This window comes from Gymnodraco acuticeps, unplaced genomic scaffold (assembly GCF_902827175.1).
Source record: "Gymnodraco acuticeps unplaced genomic scaffold, fGymAcu1.1, whole genome shotgun sequence".
NCBI lineage: Eukaryota > Metazoa > Chordata > Actinopteri > Perciformes > Bathydraconidae > Gymnodraco > Gymnodraco acuticeps.
In genome coordinates this window covers 5,236,481-5,262,943 of record NW_022990271.1, presented here as the reverse complement: position 1 = coordinate 5,262,943, position 26,463 = coordinate 5,236,481, and the positions used below count along the sequence as shown (strand labels likewise).

General features: G+C 40.3%; 1 protein-coding gene across 11 annotated transcripts in view; it reads left to right on the top strand.

The window, feature by feature from the left end:
• The window catches only part of myo9aa (myosin IXAa), a 120,592-nt gene that overhangs the window by 62,190 nt on the left and 31,939 nt on the right, over window positions 1-26,463 (top strand). For 10 of the 11 annotated variants that reach the window (XM_034221004.1, XM_034221005.1, XM_034220997.1 and 7 more), the window contains exons 3-11: window positions 3,338-3,432; window positions 3,519-3,581; window positions 5,682-5,781; window positions 7,948-8,001; window positions 9,586-9,683; window positions 9,875-10,001; window positions 10,460-10,549; window positions 16,125-16,241; window positions 16,510-16,644. In XM_034221004.1, coding sequence (XP_034076895.1) covers window positions 3,338-3,432; window positions 3,519-3,581; window positions 5,682-5,781; window positions 7,948-8,001; window positions 9,586-9,683; window positions 9,875-10,001; window positions 10,460-10,549; window positions 16,125-16,241; window positions 16,510-16,644 — 879 coding nt within the window. The remainder of the gene's footprint in view (window positions 1-3,337; window positions 3,433-3,518; window positions 3,582-5,681; window positions 5,782-7,947; window positions 8,002-9,585; window positions 9,684-9,874; window positions 10,002-10,459; window positions 10,550-16,124; window positions 16,242-16,509; window positions 16,645-26,463) is intronic. The other variant, XM_034221000.1, reaches the window with a different exon arrangement.

The window sequence follows — 26,463 nt, the reverse complement described above, 5'->3', positions numbered from 1 at the left end:
AGTCATTGGATACAAATGTGTTCTCAGTGACCACTGAACAGTTGGTGACCAGTCAATCGTCTCATGAGAACATCACATCATTCTCTCTGCCTGTGGTGACTTTGACCGAGCCTGTAGACACATTACGCCCTGAACACACTGGCACCATCTCAAGTCTGTCATTGGTCTGCTTTGGCTTGGGTCTGTGGTCTGGAGCCAAGAATAATGCTTTTGACCTGCCGGAGTGACTGAAGTGGTGTGAATCATGTCTGTACAAACAGTTTTAGCTCTGGTGTCCCTTTCAGTCTTTGTCATCGTTCAAAGGGGGAATAAATCCACCCTCCATCGTTGTGTGTTAGGAATCCTCTTCTTACTTTGGTGACATAGATTTCCTAGAATATCCTTTGATAACTCTCCTTGGAGAAGGCACAAAAACAAATTAGCATTGTCGTAGGTTGAACGTTTTTTTGTTATGCATTTGTCTGCCGTTCCAGTACAACACATTTCTTGTTTGCTCTACACTAAGAAAGTGTTGTGAGGACATAGTGGCAGATTTGACTGTTTTCTTATTTTCCTAAATTTAAATTATACTGTCTTAGTGATCATGACAGTGACAGCAGGTCTTCTGTGACTTCTCTCCATTTATTTTGAATGGAATTATATGTTTTTCTAGCAGGTTTAAAGAAACCATCACCTGGGTACTCCAGAGGTCAGATATGGCATATCACCCATTCTGTTGTGCTTTATTACCGTTAATATGGAGAGAGCCAAGTGTCGAAGGAATACAAACTGTCGGCTGTTAAAATGTCTTCCTTAACTATGCATCTTCTTTACACAGACCAGGTGGACGAATACACGGTGCCTGAACATAAATCAGCTCTCACTATCTTAGATTTTCCACATCCTGCTTCCTGCTAGCCTAACACAACATGTTGAATGTCAAGCAAACACTGAAAGACCTGACCTGAGTTCCTCAACATGTCTGTGAGCAGGTTTTCTTTTTTTGAGTGCTTGCATTTTATTGGCTGTCCCTTCAGGAAGTTCTTGGGCACGCTGAGTGATGTTAGTTCGTCGTCGTCTGACCTGTAGTTCCTGAACCAGGCAGGTTAGCCAGTTCATAGACGGGATGGAGCAGTGAACAGAGTACCAGCCAATATCGAATGCATCAAGCACTCATTCTGAAACCCACATTTCTAGCTATGTAATTATATCCTCACTGTTCCTTAGTTTGACCTTGTGTGGTCTTTCTTTGTCCAGACAGATGAATTAAATATGTTTTTTCCACCGTGTCTGTTCGATGATTTGTTCAGCTTGGTGAGTCATAACTTAAGAATCGGTTCATTGCTGTGATCCAGATGTTTGAGCCAGGCTGTGCCGTTAGTAGAGAAGACAAAGATTAAAGGTATGATAAACTGACTGAGATCATATAAACCCTCACAATGTTTTAGAAACTTTTACTTGAACTTTCTTGATTTATTTTCCTTTATAAACACATAAAGATGAAAAATAGTCTCTTCGCTAACTCTTGCACATTAACAGAAATGTTGTTTAATGACTCTCCCTGTTAAATAAATAAATAAAATAAGACTTTTTAACTTGTGTAAATGGCTACCCTACATCTATTGTACATTAAACAATGTATGTTAGGTCTGAAACACACAAAGCTTTCTCTAGCTTCTTTCAAGCTGTTAAAGAGGACCAAACTAATCATTTGCATTTTTGGCTCGTTGTGTTGTCTCAAGGATTATTAAAAAAACAACTGTCCTGTTGAAGGTTACACAAATTATTAACTGTGAACACTAAACATCTGTTGCTGTGTTGTTTAAACGCTATAAATAAGTCATCATTTTCTTAAATAGCTTCCAAGTTGTTTCCACATTATGACTGAAGTTGGCAAAAACACTAACTGACAAGTGAATGTGAATGCATCATTGGGCCTTGGCAGAGGTCTGCGCTATCAGAGTGCCATTCTACTTTCTTCTGTGTTGTTTAAACGCTACCAGCAAATCATGGACTACCCTGAAACAAAATGGCAAGATGTTTTTGAAATTCCAGGGAAATTCAGCATTTAACAATTGCCCTTAAATGTAGGCTATTAGCTTGGCATTAGCCTTCTCCTAGCATGCTTGTCTGTTAGTAATGGCATTGGTGATGGGTAGGGTCAAGGGGTGTTTCCTATTCCTCAGACGTAGGGCTCGGGCAGCTCTAAGTGATTCAGTGAGGAATTTGTTTACTTGTGGCGTAGCTACAAATAACTGCAGGGTTTATGCAGGCCAAAAAAACGACTTCCCTTCCAGGCAGCCATACAACATAAACAGAGCTGCGAGGGGAAATACTGGACTGGCTTATTAAAGCACAACCACTACACATGTTCCACACGGCCACATGGATCCCATTACTCACTGAGGAGCTTTTTTTCCATCAGGCCTGCTGGCCCTAACGACTTCATCCCAACTCTGGCAATCTGTTTGACTGACTCAAATAGATCCTGTAGTCATGTTATTAAGCCTTCTCAAACTGACGCTGTTTGAAACTAGTTAACCCTTGTGTTGTCGTGTTCAAGCTGTTACTGTTCATGGTGTTCGCGGGTCAATTTTGACCCATGATTTATCTCAGTCCAAAACACACAAAAAAAAGACTATCATCCAATAATGTTTTAACTACATCATAACTAACTTATTATGCATTCATAAACGTACACTCCTGTTGTAATTTTATTTTATGGCCCAAAACACATTACACCACATATTGCACAAGGTCGAGTTCCCGTGGGGGGAGGGGGGCAGATGGAGGGGAGACCAGGTGCAAGTTGCGAAAAATTATTGTTACAGTTGATGAAGGGGGTGGGGGTGTGGTGTCTAAAGTAAAAGATGAAGCTTGATTGGGCCAGATTAGACCTCGAGTCACCCAAAACAATTCTGCTGGGTCTCCCCAGATCCGAACACCAAATGATACACTTTTTTTTTCTAGAGACCTTCAGACTTGGCAAAAATTGTCAAAATCTGTTTTGTAGTGTTTATATAGCTGTTGTGGAGGATATCATGAAGCCTTGTTCCGATAAAAAAAACTCGAGCGTAGTTATTATATAATTGTAACTTGAAACGGGTCACGGGAGACCCGAACACAACATAAGGGTTAAGAGGAAAAGCTTGCTGTCCAGGCTGAAAGTGTTTCAAGACAATGTTTGGCACAAGGCCAGAGACTCTGTGAGCTTGACCTACAAAAAAATGATCCACACCTAAAGTCGACCCAGAACATGACCTTAAACATCTGTTGCTAAACTGTGTGTTAGATTTGTAATATGTGGCATCTTCCCATGTTTTTTTATTTACCATATCCTTCTCTCTTTCCCCTTCAGGCATTTGGGAACGCAAAGACAGCCCATAATAACAACTCGAGTCGCTTTGGCAAGTTCATTCAGGTGAACTACCAGGAGAGCGGCACTGTGAGAGGGTAAGAACCCAGAGACATTTATTTTAAAAAAACAAATAGTTTTTGAGTTGTTTTGATTCCTTTTTTATTGTATTGTCCTTTTTCAGAGCATATGTGGAGAAATACCTGCTGGAGAAGTCGAGGCTGGTCTATCAGGAGCACAATGAGCGGTGAGCACTCAGATAAGCAGAACATAATCATGATTTCAGAAAGCCAAATTGTTTTATTAAGCACAAAGTCACTGCTTTAGTTTTTGAGCAATTACAAAAAGTGCTGTTGTGAGATGCAGTTTCTCAACAAAGATGTTGAGGAAAAATAGATACTTAAATAAATACTAAAAGTCAAATGTTTGATTTCTCAAAAACATATTCCATAATCTGATCAAAGTTAACACTGCTGCTCTTGAATAAACATTGATCTAACACAATTAATATAGCGCTTGTGTGAAATTTGTTTCACAGTATATATTTCAGCATGTTATTACAGTAGTAGTATCTTGTATTTACCTAAAAGTTATAATAGCACACTGTAAAAATATTTAAGTCTTACTTGTTTACGACGATTAGCATCCAAATATACTCAGAGTACTCGTCATGCAGAATGGCCCTTCTCAGAATACCAGTGCATTATTGATGCCTTCATGTGTTCATCAATCTAATCTTGCAGCTGGTAAATCTGAGCCTAATTTAAACTACTGTATATGTAATGTATAAGGTCCCGATCATGGGCAATACGTTCACAAACTAGTTATTCTATTTTGTGTGACATTTGAACTAAAATGTATTGACTTACATATGAGATACATGAAGTTTGAATATTGGCACACAAGTACATCTGAGTGAATTTCCCTCAGTAAGCCTGTTGTTTGAGTTTGCCAAAGTGTGATTCATGAAGTGTATTGAGCTCTAAGTGGAGCTGACACTGATGTTTTGGTACAGTATGGCTGGAAGGTGTAGCGAGGGTTAACCTCACCACGGGGGGCTCACACTGGTCCCCCTGCGTTAGCCACATCTCATTGAGATGGATTGCTTGTTTGTGTGTGTCCTCTGGTTACATAGCTGCTGCACACTTTTGACCTTTAACCTTTATTCTGCAGCTAAATGCTGTCAGGGAAGCAGTGCATGCACATGTACATACACATTTACATGCACAAACTAGTTTTTACTTTGCTTTAGCTGTTAGCTTTGTGGCTTTTATAGAATTAGTTAGAAATTGGTTAATCAATGAACATTTTAGAAAGCCCCACCAACAGGTCGAACTAACTAATGAGAGGATACCTTTGAAATGTATACTTTCTAATTAGAAATAATAGAAACCTAGCATGCTAACGTTACCCTACTGACATGCTAGAATATTTTCTTTGGTCACTAAATATGCTTAATGTAAGAATTTCACCATAACATCAGCCATAACATTATGACCACCTGCCTAATATTGTGTAGGTCCCCCTTTTGCTGCAAAACAGCCATGACCCATCGAGGCAAGGACTCCACTAGACCTCTGAAGGTGTGATGTGGTATATGGCACCAAGACATTAGCAGCAGGTCCTGTAAGTTGCGAGTTGGGTCCACCATTGGATCAGACTTGTTTATCTAGCACCTCCCACAGATGCTCGATTGGATTAAGATCTGGGGAACACCTTGAACTCGTTGTCGTGTTCCTCAAACCATTCTTGAACCGCATTTTTCCTGCTTCCAACATATCAACCTTGAAGTCAAAGTGTTCACTTGCTGCCTAACATATCCCCCCCACTGACAGGTGCCATTCTAGATATTCAATGTTTTTTCACTTCCCCTGTGAGTGGTCATAGGCTGATCGGTGTATACATCTTATGGTTTGTGTGATAACATGCTCAACATAAACTGCTAAACCTTACCAGACTGCCAAGCTAAATGGACACATTAATGTCTTGCCGTTGCTAGCTTATTGCATTTAAGACCAAACTGTAGTGTGTGAGCTGTGCTGTGTGATTTTTGTTTTTGTACGTTTTGTTTGTTTTTTTGACTGTACAGCACTTTGGTCTGGAGGTTTTAAAGTGCTTTATAAATAAAGTTGTATTGTAAGACACTTTTGGGTAGTGGTTTTGCTGATAGTTATTCAAGTTACAACATTATAATCAATAGGGAGAATCCTAGAAAGCTGTTTCTCCATTAGCTGTTGTTTCTCTGTGTTATAGTGATGTAACCTTTAATCTTGTTTTGAAATAAAAGTGCAACTGTCTTTCTATTTTGGCTAACAGTGAAATACAATTGTTATTTTTTTATTTTTAGAAACTACCATGTATTTTACTACCTGCTGGCAGGAGCAAGTGAAGAAGAGAGGAAATCCTTTCACCTCATGAAGCCTGAAGAATACCATTACCTCAGTCAGGTGAGACCTTCTCAATACGACAATAATATTAAACTCTTTGACAAGTAATGTCGCCCGGGTTTGTCTTTCACTGGTTGTTGTTACTTTCTGTTTAGATTTTTGTGGTGTGTTATGCATGTTCCAAAGTGTTAATTAATGTGTAGAGTTATGTGTGTATGTATTGTTGCGATTTACCACTTGTTAGACCCAAGAAAACCCATAGAAAGTTATTTGTCCCTGCCAACAGGAAAAAGGGAGACATCGGCAAACAAAGGAATCATATTCTCTGGTGGTGGCTTTCAACATAATCTACATACAATCAATAGTTTTAGAGAAACTTTTATTTTAAACATCTATGTGTATATGTTCAGAACTTTGTGATTTGTGGATGTCACTACATTCAAGTGGTTTTCGCATACATGTTGGTTTCCATTCACCTTTGACTAATGACCTCACACGTCCTCATTTGTTCACCATCACTAACAACCGTTGCTTGTGTTGCCGAAACGAAAAAACAGGTTTCACATAACCACGAAGCAAAGCCACTATAAACTCACATTACATGTATGGAATGTGGATGTTGTGTAAAACTTGTTGCAGTCACGACATGACAGCCAGGGAGCCGCCTCCTCCTCTTAAATCCTTTCCGCCTACGCAGAAGCAGGAATTCCTTCGGGCCACTGACGAGCACACGCAAACATACAAACACACAAACACACATGCACACATAAATGCATGCACTAACCTTGCACTCTGTTGTTATTCTGTCCTTCACTTGTATCTCTTCTTCTCTGTATTCTGTCAAGTTTACATAAAGAAAATCCCATTACAATTGTTAACTAGAGTTTACTGCTCACCCTGTCGGCATAATAAAGAACAATGACATTGACTTGTTTACAAGCTACAAACACGTGTAGCAATCATGCCAGTTTTTTTCACCAGTTTATCATTTGTCTTACTTTGGTCTGTTATTATAAATCATAGTGCATTTTGCTTTGAGAGCCTCACCTGTGGTTTTGCATCTCTTAACCAGCCATTAACCACACATGTACATTTGACCAGCCAAGACAATACAGTGACGCATCCTAAAACCCGGAAGTAAGCTTCTTCCGGTTCCCTCGACAAAAACGCAATGCAATTTCTCCATAGGATTTTGGAAAATAGCTTGAAATAAGGTCTGTGGTTGACACACATTTAAGAGACGGATCACGTTTTGTTCAGTCGGATAATATCCACATTTACTTTTATAATTTTCTAATCATAAATCTAATCGATAGATTTTAAGATTCACTGTGGCACTCTTTAATTAATTTAAACTCGCATTCAACTAAGTTTAAATAAACTTTTTGAATTCTCAAATATGACAACAATTAGATTAGCAATAAGCGCAGAATTAATTAAACATTTTTGTCCAAAGTTATGTTAGTATTGTGTGGTGGTAATGCAGTTATAAGTTGAGACAAAAAGATGGTGTGTTTAAGGACACCCTGACAGAGTCTTTCTGGCTGTTTAAATGCTTTGCTTTGAGCAGATAAGATGCTGAGAAAATTAAGAAAGGCATGGACGAGCAGACATACTCTATGAAAGTTGTAATTTCTTCCAAATGTTGGTTTCATCAGCAGATTCATAAATCTTAGATGGTGTCTTTCCCGCCTTTTTGAACAGGCTTGAAATAAACATGTAAAACAGTCCATCCTTACAAACTGGAACACCATGCAATCCAATAGTTACCTTTACATAAAACAGAGTTTTTGCGCTGTGGTAGATTTAATATTTCAAGCATGTTTAACCTTTTAGTTGATAATGAAAACTCATGATATGGGTTAAAAAAATGGTTTCTGAATCCTTTATGTTCATGAGTCTTTCAAACCTGCAGCTTTTAATCCACCATCTCCTTCTGCTTTATCGACTTAATGTTTTTAATCATGACATGTGCTTGTTATAAAGTGATTGCTTTCTCTTTCTCTTAGTGTCTAAATGCTTGTTTATGTTATGTCTGACTGCTGGCCTGTATTTACCGAATAGAGCTGTAACGTCCAGCTAATGCTTATGTCTTAACAGCACGTCCCTCCATTGCTATTAGTTGCATATACGTTTGTGTTTAGTGAACAGTTTGTGTCTTCATTTGAATGCTGCTGTCTAACCGTAACCCTGCTCCCCATGTGAACTCTGCCCTAACATTTCCAGATGCCAAAGTCAACCCACCAACTGCACTGGGACAGTTACTGTGATAGTGAACCGGTCAGTATCTGTGTGTGTGCTGTCAGTGTGTCTGTGTGTGTCGGAGAAACCTCAACAAGTAGATATTCTGATCACCTGAGCACCTTTAGATCAAGCTACATTTTCCATGCACAGTTGCACAATCCTCTCCTCCCCCTTCTGCTCATTTGTTGACATTTCCTGGTTTGGTGTGAATAGTGTTTATTTCAGCTTTGTTTGTTTTTGATGTGTTTTGTTGTTTGACTTTTTTGATCATTGACACTGCAGTGTTTTCTATAAGCAATAGTGACGGAGCAGGTAATGGTTCTCTCTTAATCTAATTTTAACCTGTAAGTGAATTCAATTTAAATGTTACTGTGAGATGCATTCTGTAGTTAATTTAAACTCTGACATCATTAGTGAATGATAATAATACACAAAATATGCAGTAACCATACAAGGATTTTTTTTCAATACAGCAAGAACAATACCTGTATAATTACAGGTGGGCAAAGTATATGTAATTCCAAATTGATATATAATGATTATGGACTTTGTTTTGAATATATACATGCTCTTTATTACATTGACAGATGTAGGATAGATTGACAGATTGTTTTCACCTGAGAGAAGAATAAGTCAGAGCAACTTTTCTATTGTAAATGTAGATTTCCCTGCCTAGTATAAAATCAGAGTCAGAGTCACCATTAGGTCAGTGTGAGATTCTGCCATGAGAGCAGAGAGCGAGGGATGCTGAAGGGAGGCACGCTGGTGTAAGTGTAAGCCTCATGTTTGGAGTGTTTGTCTTCCTGAGGCCTCGGTATGTGATAATTATGGCAGCCATAGTGGAATGGGCCCATAAAGCAAAGAGCAGGGCTCACATTACGCAGGGTGTATGTGTAGTGAACTGTGTACTTATGTAGTTACATCAAAGCATGTGGTTCAAGTCTGGGAAAAGCTCTTTTCGTAAACAAATAATCCAGGTCCAGATTTATCTACAAGTATACCCCTTCACGTACTGTGCAGCATTTAGTTGCTAATTTTTTTTGGATTATTTTTATAGAGTGACAGTCTAGGATTGGGGTTATTCTCCTGTCTGATGCCCTGCTCTTACTTGTATACTTAAAGAGGGGAAGCCCTATACAGTACTGTATGTTACAGAAATGAGCAGGTGTAAGGTTTGCACGGCCTCTCAGCAGACAGCACTCCTGTTTCTCCCCTATGATACTTTAACTTGTTGTCCATCACTCAAACACAGTACAACATATAAACTGCTGCTCCTATCAGCTCCATGAGCAGAACCTGCACAAGCTGCTGTTCACTCCACGCTCTGCACATCAGACTGATGTTTGACCCCCGCTCTTCTTAATGAGAGCTCATTTTAGATTGAGTCTTTCATTCTGTCTGCTTCATGCCACTGTGCTGTTTATTTGTTTCAGCTGCAAAGTCAACTAAGAAACAATTGTAAGCGTCTTTGCTGGACTCATCTAAAACATTTGGGCACTATATGTCAGCAGACGTACGTGTTTCATAGTAACTGTTCAGCAGCTCCTTTGGGATGGCCGCTGTCATAACAGCTGCTGTAAACCTAATGACACCAGGGTGCTGTTTGTTTTTTAAATGCAGGACTGCTTCAATGTTGAAGGAGAAGACCTGAAGCATGACTTTGAGAGGCTTCAGCAGGCCATGGAGATGGTGGGCTTTCTCCCTTCCACGCGCAAACAGTGAGTGACACACGACCAAAATGAGTGTGTGAAAAGATAAACTGTACTATGAAAGTCCCCACAATGAGAAATGGTTGTGCGTAGAGGAACGTGTTGTTACAGTTCAAACGCAAAAGGATTCCAGCTGCTGACAACCCCACAGTATTTTTCCATTGTGGCATTGCTAAAATATTACCGGAACTTTTGTTTAGGATCTTCTGCCTGCTGTCCGCCATCCTTCACCTGGGAAACATCCGCTACAAGAGGAAAACCTACAGGGAGGACTCGATAGACATCTGCAACCCAGAGGTGCTCCCTGTCGTCTCAGAACTACTGGAGGTACTGCCAAACTGTTATTCCTGCTTATTGTCTAAATGTGTGTTTGCATAAAAGATGGATGGTTCAAAGTCCAACATGATAAGCCTGCTCTGACTGGAGACTGTAGATTTCCATTGCAGCCTGAAGTAGTTAATAAAATACATATACTGTAGGGGCCTAATGTTTACAGTTTAGAAAAGTTTAATGTAAGTAGTCTTTTAACATAAGTAGTCTTATGAAGAGACGATTTAGTTACTACTGTAGATGTTTAAAGCACTTTTTCCAGCTGCTAACCTCTACACAAATACTGAAGCACTGTCAGAGACGAAAGGCAACTTTAAAGGAGTGTCGGACTTTCTCTTAAATTATCCAGGATGCTGTAATCACAGTGCAAACTGTTGCTTTTCTTTAAACAATGATGATGTTTTATCATCAGTTGTGATTAAATGTATTTTACTTTCTCTCGCTTTTCCAATCAGGTGAAAGAAGAGATGCTGTTTGAAGCTCTGACGACACGGAAGACGGTCACTGTCGGAGAGAAGCTGATTGTTCCCTACAAACTTTCAGAGGTGAGACTCTTCTCCTAATAGCAGTGCTAACCTTAAATATCAAACTAGTGTGACGTATTAAACATGGCGACTTTAGGAATGTGGACAAAGAAATGCACCAAAACATTCCCTCCCCTTCGTCTCGGTGCTCACAGGCCAATGGATTTATAAATCCTGATATTCCCTCAGTGATTGGTTGTGCAGTGCTACTACAATTTTCCAGTTCCCCCAAGTCATGATTAATGTCTATTACTTTCATACAACATCACTTTCCTACAGTGTAAATAACAGACAACTTTTTAAAGTGATCTGAATACACAAAGTATTTATACTTATGTAAAAGTGTAATTCTATTTTCCCTGTAATGTCCACTATTGTCCCAGAATGCAATGCATATGAGGAAATTACGGAGCTGCTCACACCTGGAAAAAACAAACAAACGAAATTACTGTTTAGTGCATACTGTTTACTGTAGTAGTGAATTGGAGTTAAATATAAGGCCATATGAGTTTTTGTATGACTTTTGATAATTTTTTAAAAGTATATAAAGTAATTATCAGTATTGAAACTGAAGGCAGTTTGCCAAGTCTATGACGTCGCTGCAGCCTTGGGTCTTCAGTCTGACCCGGCTGTGTTTACAGGGCAGCGTGCACCAGGGCCGGATCTCCGCCTGCACTCCTCTCACTCACTGCAGCTTTACAGTCTGTGGCTACACAGTCACACGCACACATGCACCAAGTCCTTCAGTGTGTTTACAAAGACAGGAATGCATTTCAAGTCCCTCTACGGTTTTCATTGAAAACAAACACACGTTACGGTCTGCAGATGAGAGCCATCTGAAAGTGAAGAGGGAACATGGATACAGTGCCAGTTTGAATTAAGGGTTTTTACTCAGATACTGTAATGCACAAGTATTTAGTCAACTTCAGCGACGTGCAGTCAGGGGAGGCAGAGCCTCACCTGTCATACTCCAATGTAACGGAAAAACAACTAAAGAAAAACTAAATAGTAATAATAATAAAATGTCTCCACTGATCTGTTTTGTAAATGTGATTTATGTTTGATTCCAATCGCTTTTTATAGTCAAAATCAGCAAATGTGCCGAGCTCCGCTACAACTACGGGGCGCGATGAGAGAAGTGAGGCAGGGACGAGCTCTGCCTATCTCTCTAGGGCTCTGGCCCACAGTAACTGGCTGGAGCGCGGGCACTAATTTAGCGCGGGCACTTATTTTGTGAGCGCGCTCCAGCCAGTTACTGTGTGGTAAGGTGAGGCACAGATGAGCTCTGCCTCACCTCAGAATGCGTCACCCCACAGAAACTGGCTGGAAAGTGGGCCCTAAGCGCATGCCTGTTACCATCTCACTGTAGGTCACCAATGTTGATTGATTGATTGATTGATTGAAAAGTTTATTAACAGCTTGTATATTGGGTACAGTACAGTACAGCTCAAACATACAATTGTTAAGGGGATGCAGACCAGAGAAAGACTTTCGTCTTGTTTACATCAGGGTCCCCCCACAGGGTCGGCTCTAGAACAATCAAATGGGGGGGGCAATCATTTACCAAGGGGGGGCACATACTGCCGTCAACAACCAACACACAAACACCAACGCAACTTCAATTTCAAAAAACATGCTGTAAAGTCTATTGTCTTTCACACATATTGCAGGGTGTGCTATTGTATAGCGCACCTATGACCTGTGCATACATGCACGGTTGTGGCACGACCACCAAAACAGAAACATATGGACATAGGCCACCATATGAAAAGTGTGCAAATGTATTTAGTATCCTATCCATGTGAACATGTTTTAGGTGGGTGTGGACCTAACCTCCTCTAGGAGGGTCCGGGGGCTTGCTCCCCCGGGAAGATTATTTTTAAAATATTGAAGTTAAAAGCATCAATCTGGTGCACTTTGAGAGCAAAATGAAGAGATCTATGGATACATCTCTCAACATCCATATGAAACAGAACTGTACACAGATTTACTTTTTCTTTATGGATATTTTACTAATCACTCCCCTTTTAAATGGTATTCTTGTGTTATTGTCCTATAGTATTTCATACCCGTTTTTCATTTATTCTCTTATTCTTTAATGACTATAATGATCATATAAAGGTAGCCTATTCCTCCTAAATACTTGTTTACATAAATGGTCACCAAACCGTTTGAGACCCACTGAGATAACTTACACTAAAGTGAACTATCTAAACACTGAGAGTCCTTTACCTCACTGAGCTGACGTTATAAGATCCTCTCAGTCTGACAGGAGAGGACTCTCCTCCACCTTGGTGTAGAAACAGGCAACAGCTCTTTATATCCGTTAGCATAGCTAGCTAACCAGATGCTAACAACAATATTCCACGTTACCGCTCGCACTGACAACATTTATCCTCGCCATCCATAGTCTCTAAATAACTTATTTCACGTATATATGATATTTAGGCTCGCTGGTCTCATCATACAACGGCAATGAAAAAAGCACCAGGGGAGGCAGCCATAACCTCTGCCACTGAAGGGGGCGCAAGTGAGCCCACAGGTTCTTGTTGCTACTGTTATTCTACGCAGAGACGGAACGCAAACAACAAACTAGACTTTTGAAACTAGAGGAAGATAAGGAGGACTTTTACAAAAAAGTAATAGAGATTGTTGTCCAGAAGGATAGCATGGACTTCATCTTCAAGTCAAGGTAAGACCACAATTATAATGCAAATGGAATCTTACTAAGAAAGAACAATCCAATATTTAGATTGTGGGTAACCTTTTGTTGAACGGTCTGTTTAAAATGAATTGAAGCATCAGACTAAAAAAGCTTTTGAAAATAACTGAATATTTCGATTAAGGTCAAAATATAATATTTGTAAATCTGACTCTGAAAGAGTCAGTGCCTCACCAGCCATGAACCTCACCGCACGTCACTGGTCAACTTTTAAACTTGTCATGGTTGCTATATACATCAAATACCAATCATATCAAATCTTAATCAAATCATGTTCACATACAGTGAGTTTCTTTAAATCATCTCATTATAATCCAGTACAAATAGCTCACAATGTTCACCAAGATCATCTATCCCAGCTGTTTTTCTTACCACAAACTCTCCTAGAAGATGGTGGTGTGTTACATATACAACCTCATTCTGGCCTGTTGGATATTTCAGAACCTTTTTATATGAAAAAACAGAGATTGTTTTGGTAGCTCACTGGGTGGTCTCTATGTAAATATTGCTCGGATAGTCACAACAATCTCATTGCCTGTTAACTAAAATCATACACTTGAAAACCTCAAATAAATCTGTGCGTTTCTGTAATGACTTTTCTCCATTTGCTCAGAGTTATGAGACTCTTTCCCTCTGTGTTTTAAGTCCAGCTTCCTCTAAATAATGAAAAGCTTATGGGTCATTAGACCACAGTATGTTCCAAATATTATCTGTCCTGACTCATGGAAGGCATGTTTGGTCTGAGTTTTCTAAAAACAATGGAATTTTAACTTTGAGTAGCCATTTCATGGTTTGTTTTGTTTCTGGAAACCATGGCTCATCTTTGCTGCTGAAAGGTCAAATCTTTCCAGCGGATATGGGGATTAGAAATATTCTTTCAGTAATCTCACAAGGATTTTGTCAAATAATCTCCTTGCTTTCAAAAAACACAGAGCATTTATCTAGCACTCTATTCTTTTTCATATCTTCCAAATATCCCAATGTCCTCATTATATGAAAGTGTTATGTCTAGCCCATTAAAGCTAATATTTCCATCAGGCCTGACTGTTTTGGCAGATTTCATAAGAAAAGCTGATGTGGTAATGACAATAATAAAGACCCGGGGACATCCTGCTGTGATAAGTGCAGTCTGCCAGCATGTCTGTGCCAAAAATGTTAGTGATGTGTTTGGTTGGTAGTGCTGTCCTGTTTTTCATTTAAATCTGAATTGTAGCTTTTTTAGGAACCATTATACATTTTCCAGTAAGAGTTCTGAGTCCAGTGACTGCTGCCAGTGCAGTAAGGAAGTGATTTACACTCGAGCTATAAATGTTCAGTTGTAAAGGAGAAATAGGGACTGTCTGCACATCTGGCTCTTCAGAAAACCTTTTTAAACGGGGCCATTGTTGTCTGAGCTTCAAATATAGAACATAACATAAATCTATTTTATTTTCAATTTATCAATGCCTTCATTCACTGTTTTTTCTTTATGCTGGACCTGTAGAAAAGGGCATTGTAACAAGACATTTTTTAAAATAAGACTATTTGCTTTTAAAGACCTAGAAAGGGTTATTAATGCCTTTGTTACCTGAATACTGGACTATTGCAACGCTCTGTATGTGGGTATGGACCAGGCCTCAATCAAACGCCTGCAACTAGTCCAAAACGCAGCTGCACGTCTTCTGACTGGCCACAAAAAGCGTGACCTCACTACACTGGCTTCCAATTCGGTTCCGAATTGATTTTAAAATCCTTTTATTTGTTTTCAAAGCCCTAAATGGGCTGGCTCCGGCCTATGGAGCCGAACTCCTCCATCGCTACACCCCAGCCAGAGCTTTACGGTCTGCTGACCAGCTGCTGCTGATAGTGCCCAAGACCAGGCTCAAAACTCGAGGGCACCGAGCCTTCGCAGCAGCTGACCCCCAGGCTCTGGAACATTTCTGCCTCTCCATGTGAGGTCGGCCCAGACACTAGGGTTTTTTAAATCCTCACTAAAAACACAATTCTTCTCCCTGGCCTTCTAGTCAGAGCTGAGCAAGACTCCTGACTATTCCCTGTGTTTTTGTTTTTTATATTTCTGTTGTAAATTATTGTCTTTTATTGAGATTGTAGTAATGTGTTTGTATTACATGCAGCACTTTGGCTCGACCATAGATCGCTTTTAAATGTTTTTGGCGCAGTGGTTAGAGCGTTGGTCATCAGATCAAGGGGCGTTGGGGAACTCCAGTTCGAATCCCGCCTCGGCCGCCACTGCGTCAGGCCGTTGTGTCCTTGGGCAAGACACTTTACCCGCATTTGCTCCTGTGGGTAATGTCCGCAGTAATGACTCTTACATGTCTAATATGTGTAATGTGTACTTGTAAAGCGCTTTGAGCACCTGTAAAAGCGCTCTCATAAAAAATGTAATGCATTATTATTATTTATTATATAAATAAAACTTGATTTGATACAGATGTGTGGAGCGTTGTGAAACAGGAACGATATCAATCTGGAGTTATCTTTTAATGTTAGATTCTTCAAACTCTTCAAGCTTTGCTCAACTATTCCTCATAAACCTAAAGTTGAAGAATTGTTGGACATGTTGGGTATAACACTTATTTGCTTTTTGTTGCTGATGGTTAGATGAGGAGTTGACACACTTTTCATGTCCGACAGTATTATAAAGCCAGTAGCCTGTTAGCCTAGCTTAGCATAAATACCAGGAAGCACGGGAGAAAGAGCTAGCCCGGCTTTCTGCACAAGTAACACAACCCACCAACCAGCTCCTCTAAAGCTTACTTGTTATTACAATGGTGTATCTAATTTGTTCAATCAATACTCAAAGATAAATGAAAACATTTGTATTCCTCATTCACCGTTTTCAGTTTTGAATAAGTTGTTTGTGTCTACCTGCAGGCTGGTACGGTGCGAGACTCCATGGCGAAGTCCCTGTACAGTGCTCTGTTTGACTGGATCGTCTTCAGGATCAACCACGCTCTGCTCAATATTAAAGACCTGGAGGAGACCACCAAGGTTGGGCAACACAAACACATCGACTCATGAAATCACCCATGAGTTAAACAAATACATTTTAGTATTGCATATTAAACTCTTGTTGAAAACACAACCACCTCTACACTAAGATGTATAACTTATACCAACGACACAGTGTCTAAGCGTGTCTAAGTGTCTAAAAGCGCTATAGAAATATAATTTATTATTATTAAGCTTTTAAAATCCTAATAATGATATTATTATGAGGAAATATTGTTTTCATGCTTTCTTTGTTTTTTCTCCTCAGATCTTGTCAATTGGAGTGCTCGATATCTTTGGATTTGAGGATTATGAAAACAACAGCTTCGAACAGTTCTGCATCAACTTTGCTAACGAACGTCTCCAGCACTACTTCAACCAGCACATCTTCAAGCTTGAACAGGTAAGACATTTCCTAAATATTCTTCTTTCTCAAGGTCCATCATTCCTAGTTAGTGGCTTCCTGTTCAAGGCTTTGACTGGGAGCTGCACTTCTGAACTGCTGTATTAGGCAAGGCAAGTTTATTTATATAGCACTTTTCTGTACGCGACAATTCAAAGTGCTTTACAAAACAAATTAAAAGACTTTTTAGGAATAAATACAGTAAAAACACATTATATAATAGCATTTTACAACAGGCATTACAAAGCAAAGATAATAAAATAATAAAAATAAACACCACAGGTATACAATACATTAAAAAGGCATACTGTAGTTCGAATATGAGCATCTCAATTAAATTAAAAGCAGCGGCAAAGAGATATGTTTTTAGTCTCGATTTAAAAATAGTAAGCGTTTCTGCGGACGTACATGATTTGGGTAGTTTGTTCCAGAGTGTCGGGGCATAACAGCTAAATGCTGCCTCTCCATGTTTTGTTGTTACTCTCGGAGCCGATAGCAGACCCGTCCCAGAAGACCTGAGGCACCATGATGGCTCGTAATTATGTAGGAGTTCAACAATATACTTTGGTCCTAAACCATGTAATGATTTAAAAACTAGCAATAGTACTTTAAAATCAATTATTTGGCCGACTGGAAGCCAATGTAGAGATTTCAGAACCGGACTGATGTGATCCACTCTTTTAGTGTTAGTGAGGACTCGAGCAGCAGCGTTCTGAATCAGCTGCAGTTTTCTGATGGATTTTTTTGTCAGCCCTGTGAATACACTATTGCAGTAGTCGAGTCTACTGAAAATAAAAGCATGGACAAGCTTTTCTAAGTCCTGTTGTGACATTAGTTTTTTAATCCTCGATATATTCTTCAGGTGATAATGCAGACCTAATGACTGTTGTAATGTGGCTGTTGAAATTCAGGTCTGAGTCCATCACTACACCTAGATTTCTGGCTTTATTAGTGGTTTTGTAGTCTGCCGACTGAAGCTCTGTGATTACTTTTAATCGGTCCTTCTTTGCTCCAAAAGCAATTATCTCAGTTTTTTGTTGGTTCAGTTGAAAGAAAGTTCTGAGTCATCCAGTCAGTGATGTGCTCAATGCACTTGCTCAGTGTTCTAATCGGAGAATAGTCTCCTGGTGTGATTTTAAAATAAATCTGGGTGTCGTCTGCATAGATGTGATAGCTTAGATCGCTCTTTTTAATAATTTCAGCCAGAGGAGGATATAAATATTAAAAAGCAAAGGTCCTAAGATGGAGCCTTGAGGAACCCTGCATGACATATTTGTCAAAGTTGATGTGTAGCCTATTGAGACAAAGTTTGTTCTGTGCTTTAAGTAGGTACTAAACCAATTTAGAGCTGTTCCTGAAACTCCCACCCAGTTTTCTAGACGGTCTAGCAATATGTTGTGGTCAACAGCATCAAAGGCAGCGCTGAGATCTAATAATACTGTGAGTGACACCTACGCTGTCACTCACACACTTACGCTGTCACTCACACCTACGCTGTCATTGGAGGCAGTCGCAATTTCTACAGGCTCGCACTTACCTGTTAGCATCTGGCATTTGTTAGTATCTGTTAGCATCTAGCAGCATCTAGCTCTCCTGCTTACAAACTTTTAGCCATCCCTGCTTATACAAGTAGTAGTTTTAGTTGTCTGCGAACTGTGGAGGCCTACTACCACCTGTCGAGTGCGGCTATACTGAGGTGTTTTTCCTCCGGAGACGTCGCAAAGAGACGGAGCGGCTCCACCTGTTGCTGCCTGCGATCTGCGATTTACGGAGGCCTGCTCGTCGCGAAGAGACGGAGCGGCTCCACCTGTTTGCTGCCTGCGATCTGCGATCTACGGAGGCCTGCTCCCACCTGTAGAATACGGCTGTACTGGAGAGGTTTTTACCCCGGAGTCGTCGCGGAGAGACGGAGTGGATCCACGCTTCGGGCTTGGCCTGCTTCCACCGGGCGTGTGCTGCTGTGCGGAGGAGGATTTTACCACCGCTGGGGCCTGCTTTCCACCTGTCCTGGTGCTGCTGTTGCAGAGGCCTGCTTTCACCCCAGGGATACCACGGAGGGACCGGTGTTCCGGATTAACTTGTTTCCCGATCAACTTGTTTCCCAATCAACTCGTTTCCGCGGGGTGCGTGGCTTTCGACTGAAATACACATTTCGATCGCTTTCTTCTGTCGTTTACATACATCTTTTGGTATATTTGGCTTCTTAGGAACACGTTGATGCACATCCAGTACCAGTGTGTGAGGTTGTGATTACGATGGCGATATCCGGACGCGAACAGCGAGGACTACAACAAGACAAACGAGTTGCTCGAATAAATCATTTAAACCAGCTATTGTTTCCAGACTTATTACGGAATATCGTTGTTAATGTCCAAGTCCATCTGTGTATACCTTCAGACAGCCTCCAAGTGAAGCACACGATGTTTACTCACAGTTTGAAAGCAGCGTGGAGAAGGCTTCATCTGTGTTAAATTGTGATCCTCCCACGGAACTGGGACCCGCCCACGTTAAAATGTGACCCGCCCAGCAGAGTTCCCGTTAGCCGGTAATTACCGGACTACGACCGGTAAAATATGCTGAAGACCGGCAAATCGAAATCTCTCCGGTCAAAGTGTCCGTTCAAAATAATTTTCGTTTAGCGCAATAACGCATCAGTTGCGCAATTTGCGCCACTTATGTGACAGACAAGAAGAGTATGTGACAGACAAGAATAGTGAATTCTAATGTCTAACACTTAATGTGGAGAAAGAGATGTCCTGGATGGGTTGATTGTGCGTTGATCTGTTGGTAATGCCTCGGGGTTCCGGTGGGCATGTAAACAAATGCATAATGTTGCGCTATACTTTGCGGCCTCACACAGTTGCATAGCGACACTTATTGTTTAGGTGTCTTTTAATAAGCAGGTAGTCATATCATTAGCTAGAACTAGCTGGATCTGATCGATATGGACATAAATGCGAGTCTAATCTGACGGGAGAGAGAGATCAGCTGCTGCATGCAGCGGTGAGCGGACAAAACACACTCTTCAGGTTAGAATATCACACGTAGCTATTTTAATTACCTCTCAATCTACCTAAACTAGTTATAGATATGTTTAGTTTTACTGTCGGGTCACAGTCATTACTGATCCGCGAGTTGCATGATACTGAAGGGCTGTCAGGAGAGGGAGAGAGCGCTCCGTTTATTATTCCCGTGTTATTGTAAATTACTGAACACTTTTGAATAGTTAATCTACTATGATTAGTTTGTTTAATATCGAATCATATCAATTTGTTTTAAAGCACAATAAATAACAAAGAAGTCCTTTGACCGGCACTTTTCTCATTTTGTCCGGAAGATTTCAACTTTAACGGACATATTGACCGGCGAAAAAATATTATAACGGGAACTCTGCCGCCCAGATTAAATTGTGTTACGATTTCTGTGGCTATCTACCAGCGATCATGTTTAATATGAAAAACTACCCACACATGTATCCCTTGTAAAAAACGGTATTGTGCAGCACTCATCCAGATAAGATGTGACTGTTACCTCGTTTTGCAAAGATAGCAGCATAAATGTCATTGGGGATATTTAGACTTTAAAATGCTGCTTGGTCGTGAATGTTGGTGTCGGCAAACAATATTACGAATCCTCTATTCAAACATAATATTCAATGTGCATCGACATGAAAATAACAAAAAAGTTCATGCTGGACTCAAACCCGAGTCCCAACAGTAAAAATCAATCATGCCCTGCGCGTTATGAGTGCGCCACAAATCTTCACGTCCTAACAGACCACCACAGCTCATTTTATTACATTAATATTGTCAACAAGTTCTAGAAAAATGCAATCTTAGCATGGGCAATTGAGGGAGTAAAAATCTGAGCAAACATTTCCTCTGTATTTTCAGTTAAGTGACGTCTAGCGGTTACCTCTTTCTTAGCAATTGTATGGACGGTAATAGAGCTCTCAAAGAAAACACAGGAATGATCGGAGAGCGCAACATCAGTCACCACAAGCTTTAGAGATGTTCAGACCCTTTGATACAATTAAGTCCAGGGTGTGCCCCTTATTGTGCGTCGGACCCTTGAAATGCTGAGTCAGTCCAAAATTGTCGATAACACAAAACAGTTCTTTAGCCCCTCTGTCCTCAGGGTTGTCAACATGGATATTAAAATCACCAACAATGATTAGGCGGTCAAAGTCAATACACACTATAGACAACAACTCGGTAAAATCATCAAAAAAGCTTGCACAGTATTTGGGTGGTCTATAGATGTTTAGGAAAAGAGCTCAAGAGGAGCATTTCAACTGAAGGGCCACATATTCAAAAGAAGCAAAGTGTCCATACATAGTCTGCTTGCATTGAAATAAATCATTAAACAAAATAGCTACTCCACCCCCTTTCTTATGCAGTCTTGCCTGACTCATAAAACTAAAGTTGGGAGGAGTTGATTCTATAAGAACAGCTGCACTGTTGTTTTGGTCTAACCAAGTTTCAGTTAAAAACATAAAATCCAGATTGTGCTGGGTGATAAAATCATTGATTAAAAATGATTTACCTGCTAAAGACCTGACATTTAATAGAGCCAGTTTAAATGTGTTTGATATACTATCACTCTGACTGCCCGTGATAGACCGTGGAGCACGCGGAACTTCTGTTAAATTCGACAAACTCAAACAGATCCTTGTGGACTTTCTTTTTCCAACCTGAGTCACCAACCTTCTGTGTATGTTGGTTAAGGTTAAAACAGAAATGGGTCGCTGTACTGGCATAGAAGCCTCTGGTCGTTGGGTGGTGCCAGAGAGCGAGATGGCAGGCGTCAGCGGCATCGACGAAGAAGAAAAGTTTCTAGCAGTGGAAACGGTGGCCTGAGATGACACGGCTGGAAAGGGGGGTGTGTGGAAATAGTCAGGGAGACGTCTGAACAGCGTGCTGCATGTTAGCCGCTAGCATGCGACTACCCAGCCTGCTGGGGTGGATTCCATCAGTGTTGAAGAGGCAACTATTACTGCAACTGTTATTGTAACATATTTCAGATTTCTTTTTTTGGCTGTGACTGTGTCCAAGGAAATCCTTCATGCTTCATGCCACCCAGTTTCAATTAATCAATCAATCAATCAATGTTTATTTATATAGCCCAATATCACAAATGTTACATTTGTCTCAGTGGTCTTCACAGTGTGTACAGAATATCAGTTTACATACATTACAATGACACTTCCACAATGGAGGAATTCTTCATCACATTATGCAACAGGGTTGCTGGCACCCATATGACTCAACTCCCTGTGACCACCTGACTATGATGTATGTTCCCTTAAGTGAGCTGATTGACTTCAAAGGGCTCCTTTAAGTCCTGATCTGTAGGATTTGCCTTTAGGTTAAACGTTTACTTTGCCATTGACTGAACCAGCAGCCCTGCCCTGACTTGTTTGACAAGCGTCCATGCTGTTCATGAAACACACTGTGACTGAAGGACTGTGTCCCCAAGGTGACGGGTCTTTGTACAAAGGCAGTTGTTCACAAACCCCGTCTAATCTTAATGCCCTAAATATGTCAAGACTTATACGGTAGATATGTCCTGACAAGAGTGTTGAACAACTTCTTTGTTTTGGGGGTTAGGTTAAAAGAAAACGTAACACCTAATGATCATTTTTACATGAAGTCCCTTGTTCAAAACGCAATTTATTCTTCCATACCGCCATGATGAACTAAGAATAAGAAAATTGAGAAAAATCAGGTCAAAAAAAGCCAAGTTTTTGTGAGGATTTCGAGATAACAGTGTGTGTAACTGTTAAACAAATGTTCATTTTATGGGTTGAAGCATTGCTTTCAGGGAAATGCTGAATTATTGTGTTGACTTGTCAGATTCATCATGTTAAGCTGGTTTGTTCTTAATAACATGTAAAGGTTTATGAAGCTTCAAATCGCAAACCTGTTGTGAAGCATCCATGTTTAAATGCAACCTCAGCAGAGAAGAAATGTAAACATGCACAGGCTGTGTGTAAAGTTTAAAAAAAATCTATAAACATGCGATGTGCAGAATTTTAAGAATACAATCAATAAGTACTTGGTTTGTCCCCAAACTAATTATTTTTAATTAAAACAATTCTACTCATCCCTGTACGATGCTTCTTCCTTATGAAACATGTTTGAGATCAGACTGAATATTAGTTGGCCATAACTAGTAGTTCATTGATTTCAATCTTGTACCAGCTTTTCACTTTTCTCTCTTTGAGGCTTCAGCTGCCAGTGTTTGCACATTACTTCCTGTGCTACTGGTTGCAGCATTAACAGGTCAGAGTAGATCCAACCTTGAACAAAACTAAATTGCCCATGGTGTTTGCCCTGATTTTCTCACTGCAGCAAATCATCTTTTTTATTGTGTTAATGTTGAAGATTAAAATGTGTATTGAGTGGGAGTGGGATTGCGTAACGAACAGTGAACCCTATAGAGAAAATCGATAGGGTGATAAGGCAATTTAAATGTTAACAAAACACATTTTAACCTTGAAAAACATAGTTGATTTGGTCTGCTTGTGCGTACACTAGACTAGAGTATTGTTTATCATACTGTAGGCTCCCATTCAGAATGTGTGCACTTGAGCTGATGTATTGTCACTATGTGTTTTGTCAGAGACTTAAAACCCAGCAGTAAATAACTATTCAAACAAATAATGGCAGAGTTGACCTGATTTACAATATATTGACCCCCACTGCACCCAGCTACTCTGCTGGTGAACAGTAAATGTGTTTTCATATGGATTTCTAATGTTTTCCATGAATCACACTGCAGCCACAGTACTGTTTTCTATCAGACATCATCGATATTATCAGGAAATGAAAATGGAGTTTTTACATTATAACATTGATTTAAACTGCATCACAGTCTTGATCAGAGTATACTGGAGAGCTTATGATTTCGTAAGGGTTTACTGTAAACCATTACGAAGTAAAGAATTAGTTGTATGTGGAAATATCGATGTGCACCACTGAAGTGGTCTGAAAGCCTCCCAAAATGATTCAACCAAGTGGACCAAGTAATGGCATGCTTCATATTTCCGCTGAAGCAAGTTTCACACCCTCATCTACGGTTACATACATGCGGTACATTTCCATTCATCTGTCGAACAGTGAGTCACTGCTGGGAGCACATAGGGGCTAAACGGTTTGCTTAAGGGCACATTGATGGTCATTCTAATGGGGAATAGTAATTATTTTTCTTCTTTTGCTCTATTTTTCAATCTTTTCAAACAACCTCTTTGCCAGTAATCGCATAGTTGGAAGACATGAAATGGAAAAGGAGAATGTTAGTATAATAATACAATAACTATAATAATATATTATAATCATGACGTGAGTTATCGGCTTTACATTGCTCTTTACTTTTGGTGTAGGCCAGGGGTGCCCAACCAGTCGATCGCGATCGACCGGTCGATCGCGGGGAGATTCCCAGTCGATCGCGAGATGTGTCTAAAAATAGAACAACAATATTCTGTTTTATCGTTAATGTCCTGTAACATAATCTTCCTGTGCCAGAATAATGCACTTGAACGCATCAAAGATTTGTGATTGGCCGGCGTGACCCCATGTGTCGGGGCGTGGCAGTGGGCACTATTACGCTGACGTTGTCCGTGTCAACAAGAGTGACAGTCCGCACTCCGCACACACACAAAACCGAAATTATGGCAGAAGCAAAAAAGCCCAAAATATATAATTTTCACTCCGAGTGGGAGGATGATTACTTTTGTATCTATTCCAATTCAAAGTCCATCTGTCTCATCTGCAATGCGAGCGTGGCTTTATCGAAGAAGGGTAATTTAGGAGCGGCATTTCAAAACAGTGCACAAACGATACGAGACGGAATTCCCTCCTAATTCTGCCCTACGCTCCCAAAAGGGGAGGGGCCTGAAAGGACAGCTAAATGCACAGCAGTCCATTTTCACCAGGCCCAACAACAAGAGCAAGGCTGCTACCAGAGCATCTTATCGTGTCAGTCACGTTCTGGAGAAACACATGAAGTCTTTCAAAGACGGCGAAGTTGTGAAAGAAGGGGGGGGGGGGGGGGGGTGCGCGGAAAAAAAAAAAAGTTTTAACAACATTATTTATTGACTTTTCATTCCGGTATAATCATTTTGCGCAAATATGGCACTGTTTGTCAGAGCACTTCATCCTTCTGGGATTTCATGAAGAACAGCTCCAACGCCTGTGTGTATGGGAATGCCTCTGGTGCTGGTCCATTAACTGCCAGTGTTTCCCACAGATCTGAAATATACTTTGGGGGGTGGTGGTAGCGGGGGGGGTTGAGGTGACGTGCAACAACATTAACCTTTCTGTTGGTCGCTTGTTAGCAGACCCTTCACGCGATGGCAGAGCGAACAGGTACAGGTACAGGCAGGGTCCATAATGATAGCCCTATAGTTTAAATCTACTACCCACACATGAACATATGGAAATAGATTACTATTTTAAAAAATAAATGTATTTATTAATGTATTTAGGAACCTATCCATGTGATTTTTAGTGGGGGTCGACCTCAAATCCTCTAGGGGGGTCCAGGGGCATGCCCCCCCGGTAAGATTTTATTTTTTATTTTGGAGTTAAATGCATCAATCTGGTGCATTTTGAGGGGAAAATAAAGAGACTAGATCTATGGAAACACCTATATTTAACAGAACTGTATACATTTCAATAATCATAAAATCAAGGCCATAACCAATAACATACCATTTCCAATATGAAAAAAACACTGAAACTTGTTTATTAATTTAGTTTTGGTTCATTTATAGTTGTGAGTGTGTCTGTGCTCCTGAATCAGCCTCTCCTGTCTCCCTCCTCTCCCCCCTCTCCATCCTCTCCCCCTGCTCCTCTTTGAGGCAGCAGCAAAGACTAGTTTTCTCTCAACAAGTTTTAAAAGTGTATCTTACCTTTTTTCACCTAGTTAACTTTTTATTTATTTATTCATGCATATTTTACTAATCACATTACATTTCATTTAGCTGACGCTTTTATCCAAAGCGACTTATAATGACCGATTACAGGGACATTCTCCCTGGAGTAACTAAGGGCTAAGTGCCTTACTCAAGGGCACACTAGTGGTGGTGTTCCTGGCGGGATTTGAACTCACAGCCTTCCGATCTTCAGCCCACCTCACTATCCATTAGACCACCACTACCCTCTCAAATGGAAATATGTGTTTACATAAATGGTGACCACACCGTTTGAGACCCACTGAGAACTTAGACTAAGTTAACTATCTAAACACTCAGAGAGTCCTTTACCTCACCTGAGCTGAGGTTATCCCGAGCTTGAATTACACACAGAGACCAATCAAGGGCTTTGATTTATGATCTGTATGACAGTGGCCATGTCGGCAGGCCACATCATGTGGACAGCCAGTCACCCTGTGTGAGGCAGGCCACTTAACAGGCCAGAAGGAGGCGAGATCAGAGCAAGGGAGCGAGGGATCATTGTCTACAAGTTAATCGATCGCAGATGGCGTCGTGGTCACGGACGAATAAAAAAAATATATATTAAAAAAAAAAATTATAAAAAAAAAAAAAAAACTAAATGGGTCGCGAAATATACTTGGGCGGCCGTTAATATACCTGGGCGGCCCGCCCAAGTATAGTCTATGTGTGGGAAACCCTGAATGTAATGGTGAGAAGGAAGATTTCCAATATATATAAGTCCCAACATATATTTAAAAAAAAAGCATCTGATGAAAGTTGTGATGACTGACAGAGACATATAAAACAGCATTAGGAGGGAATAAGCTATAATTTACATTGTGATTGTTTCAACCAAAACACTATTATTACAAACTGTAAAC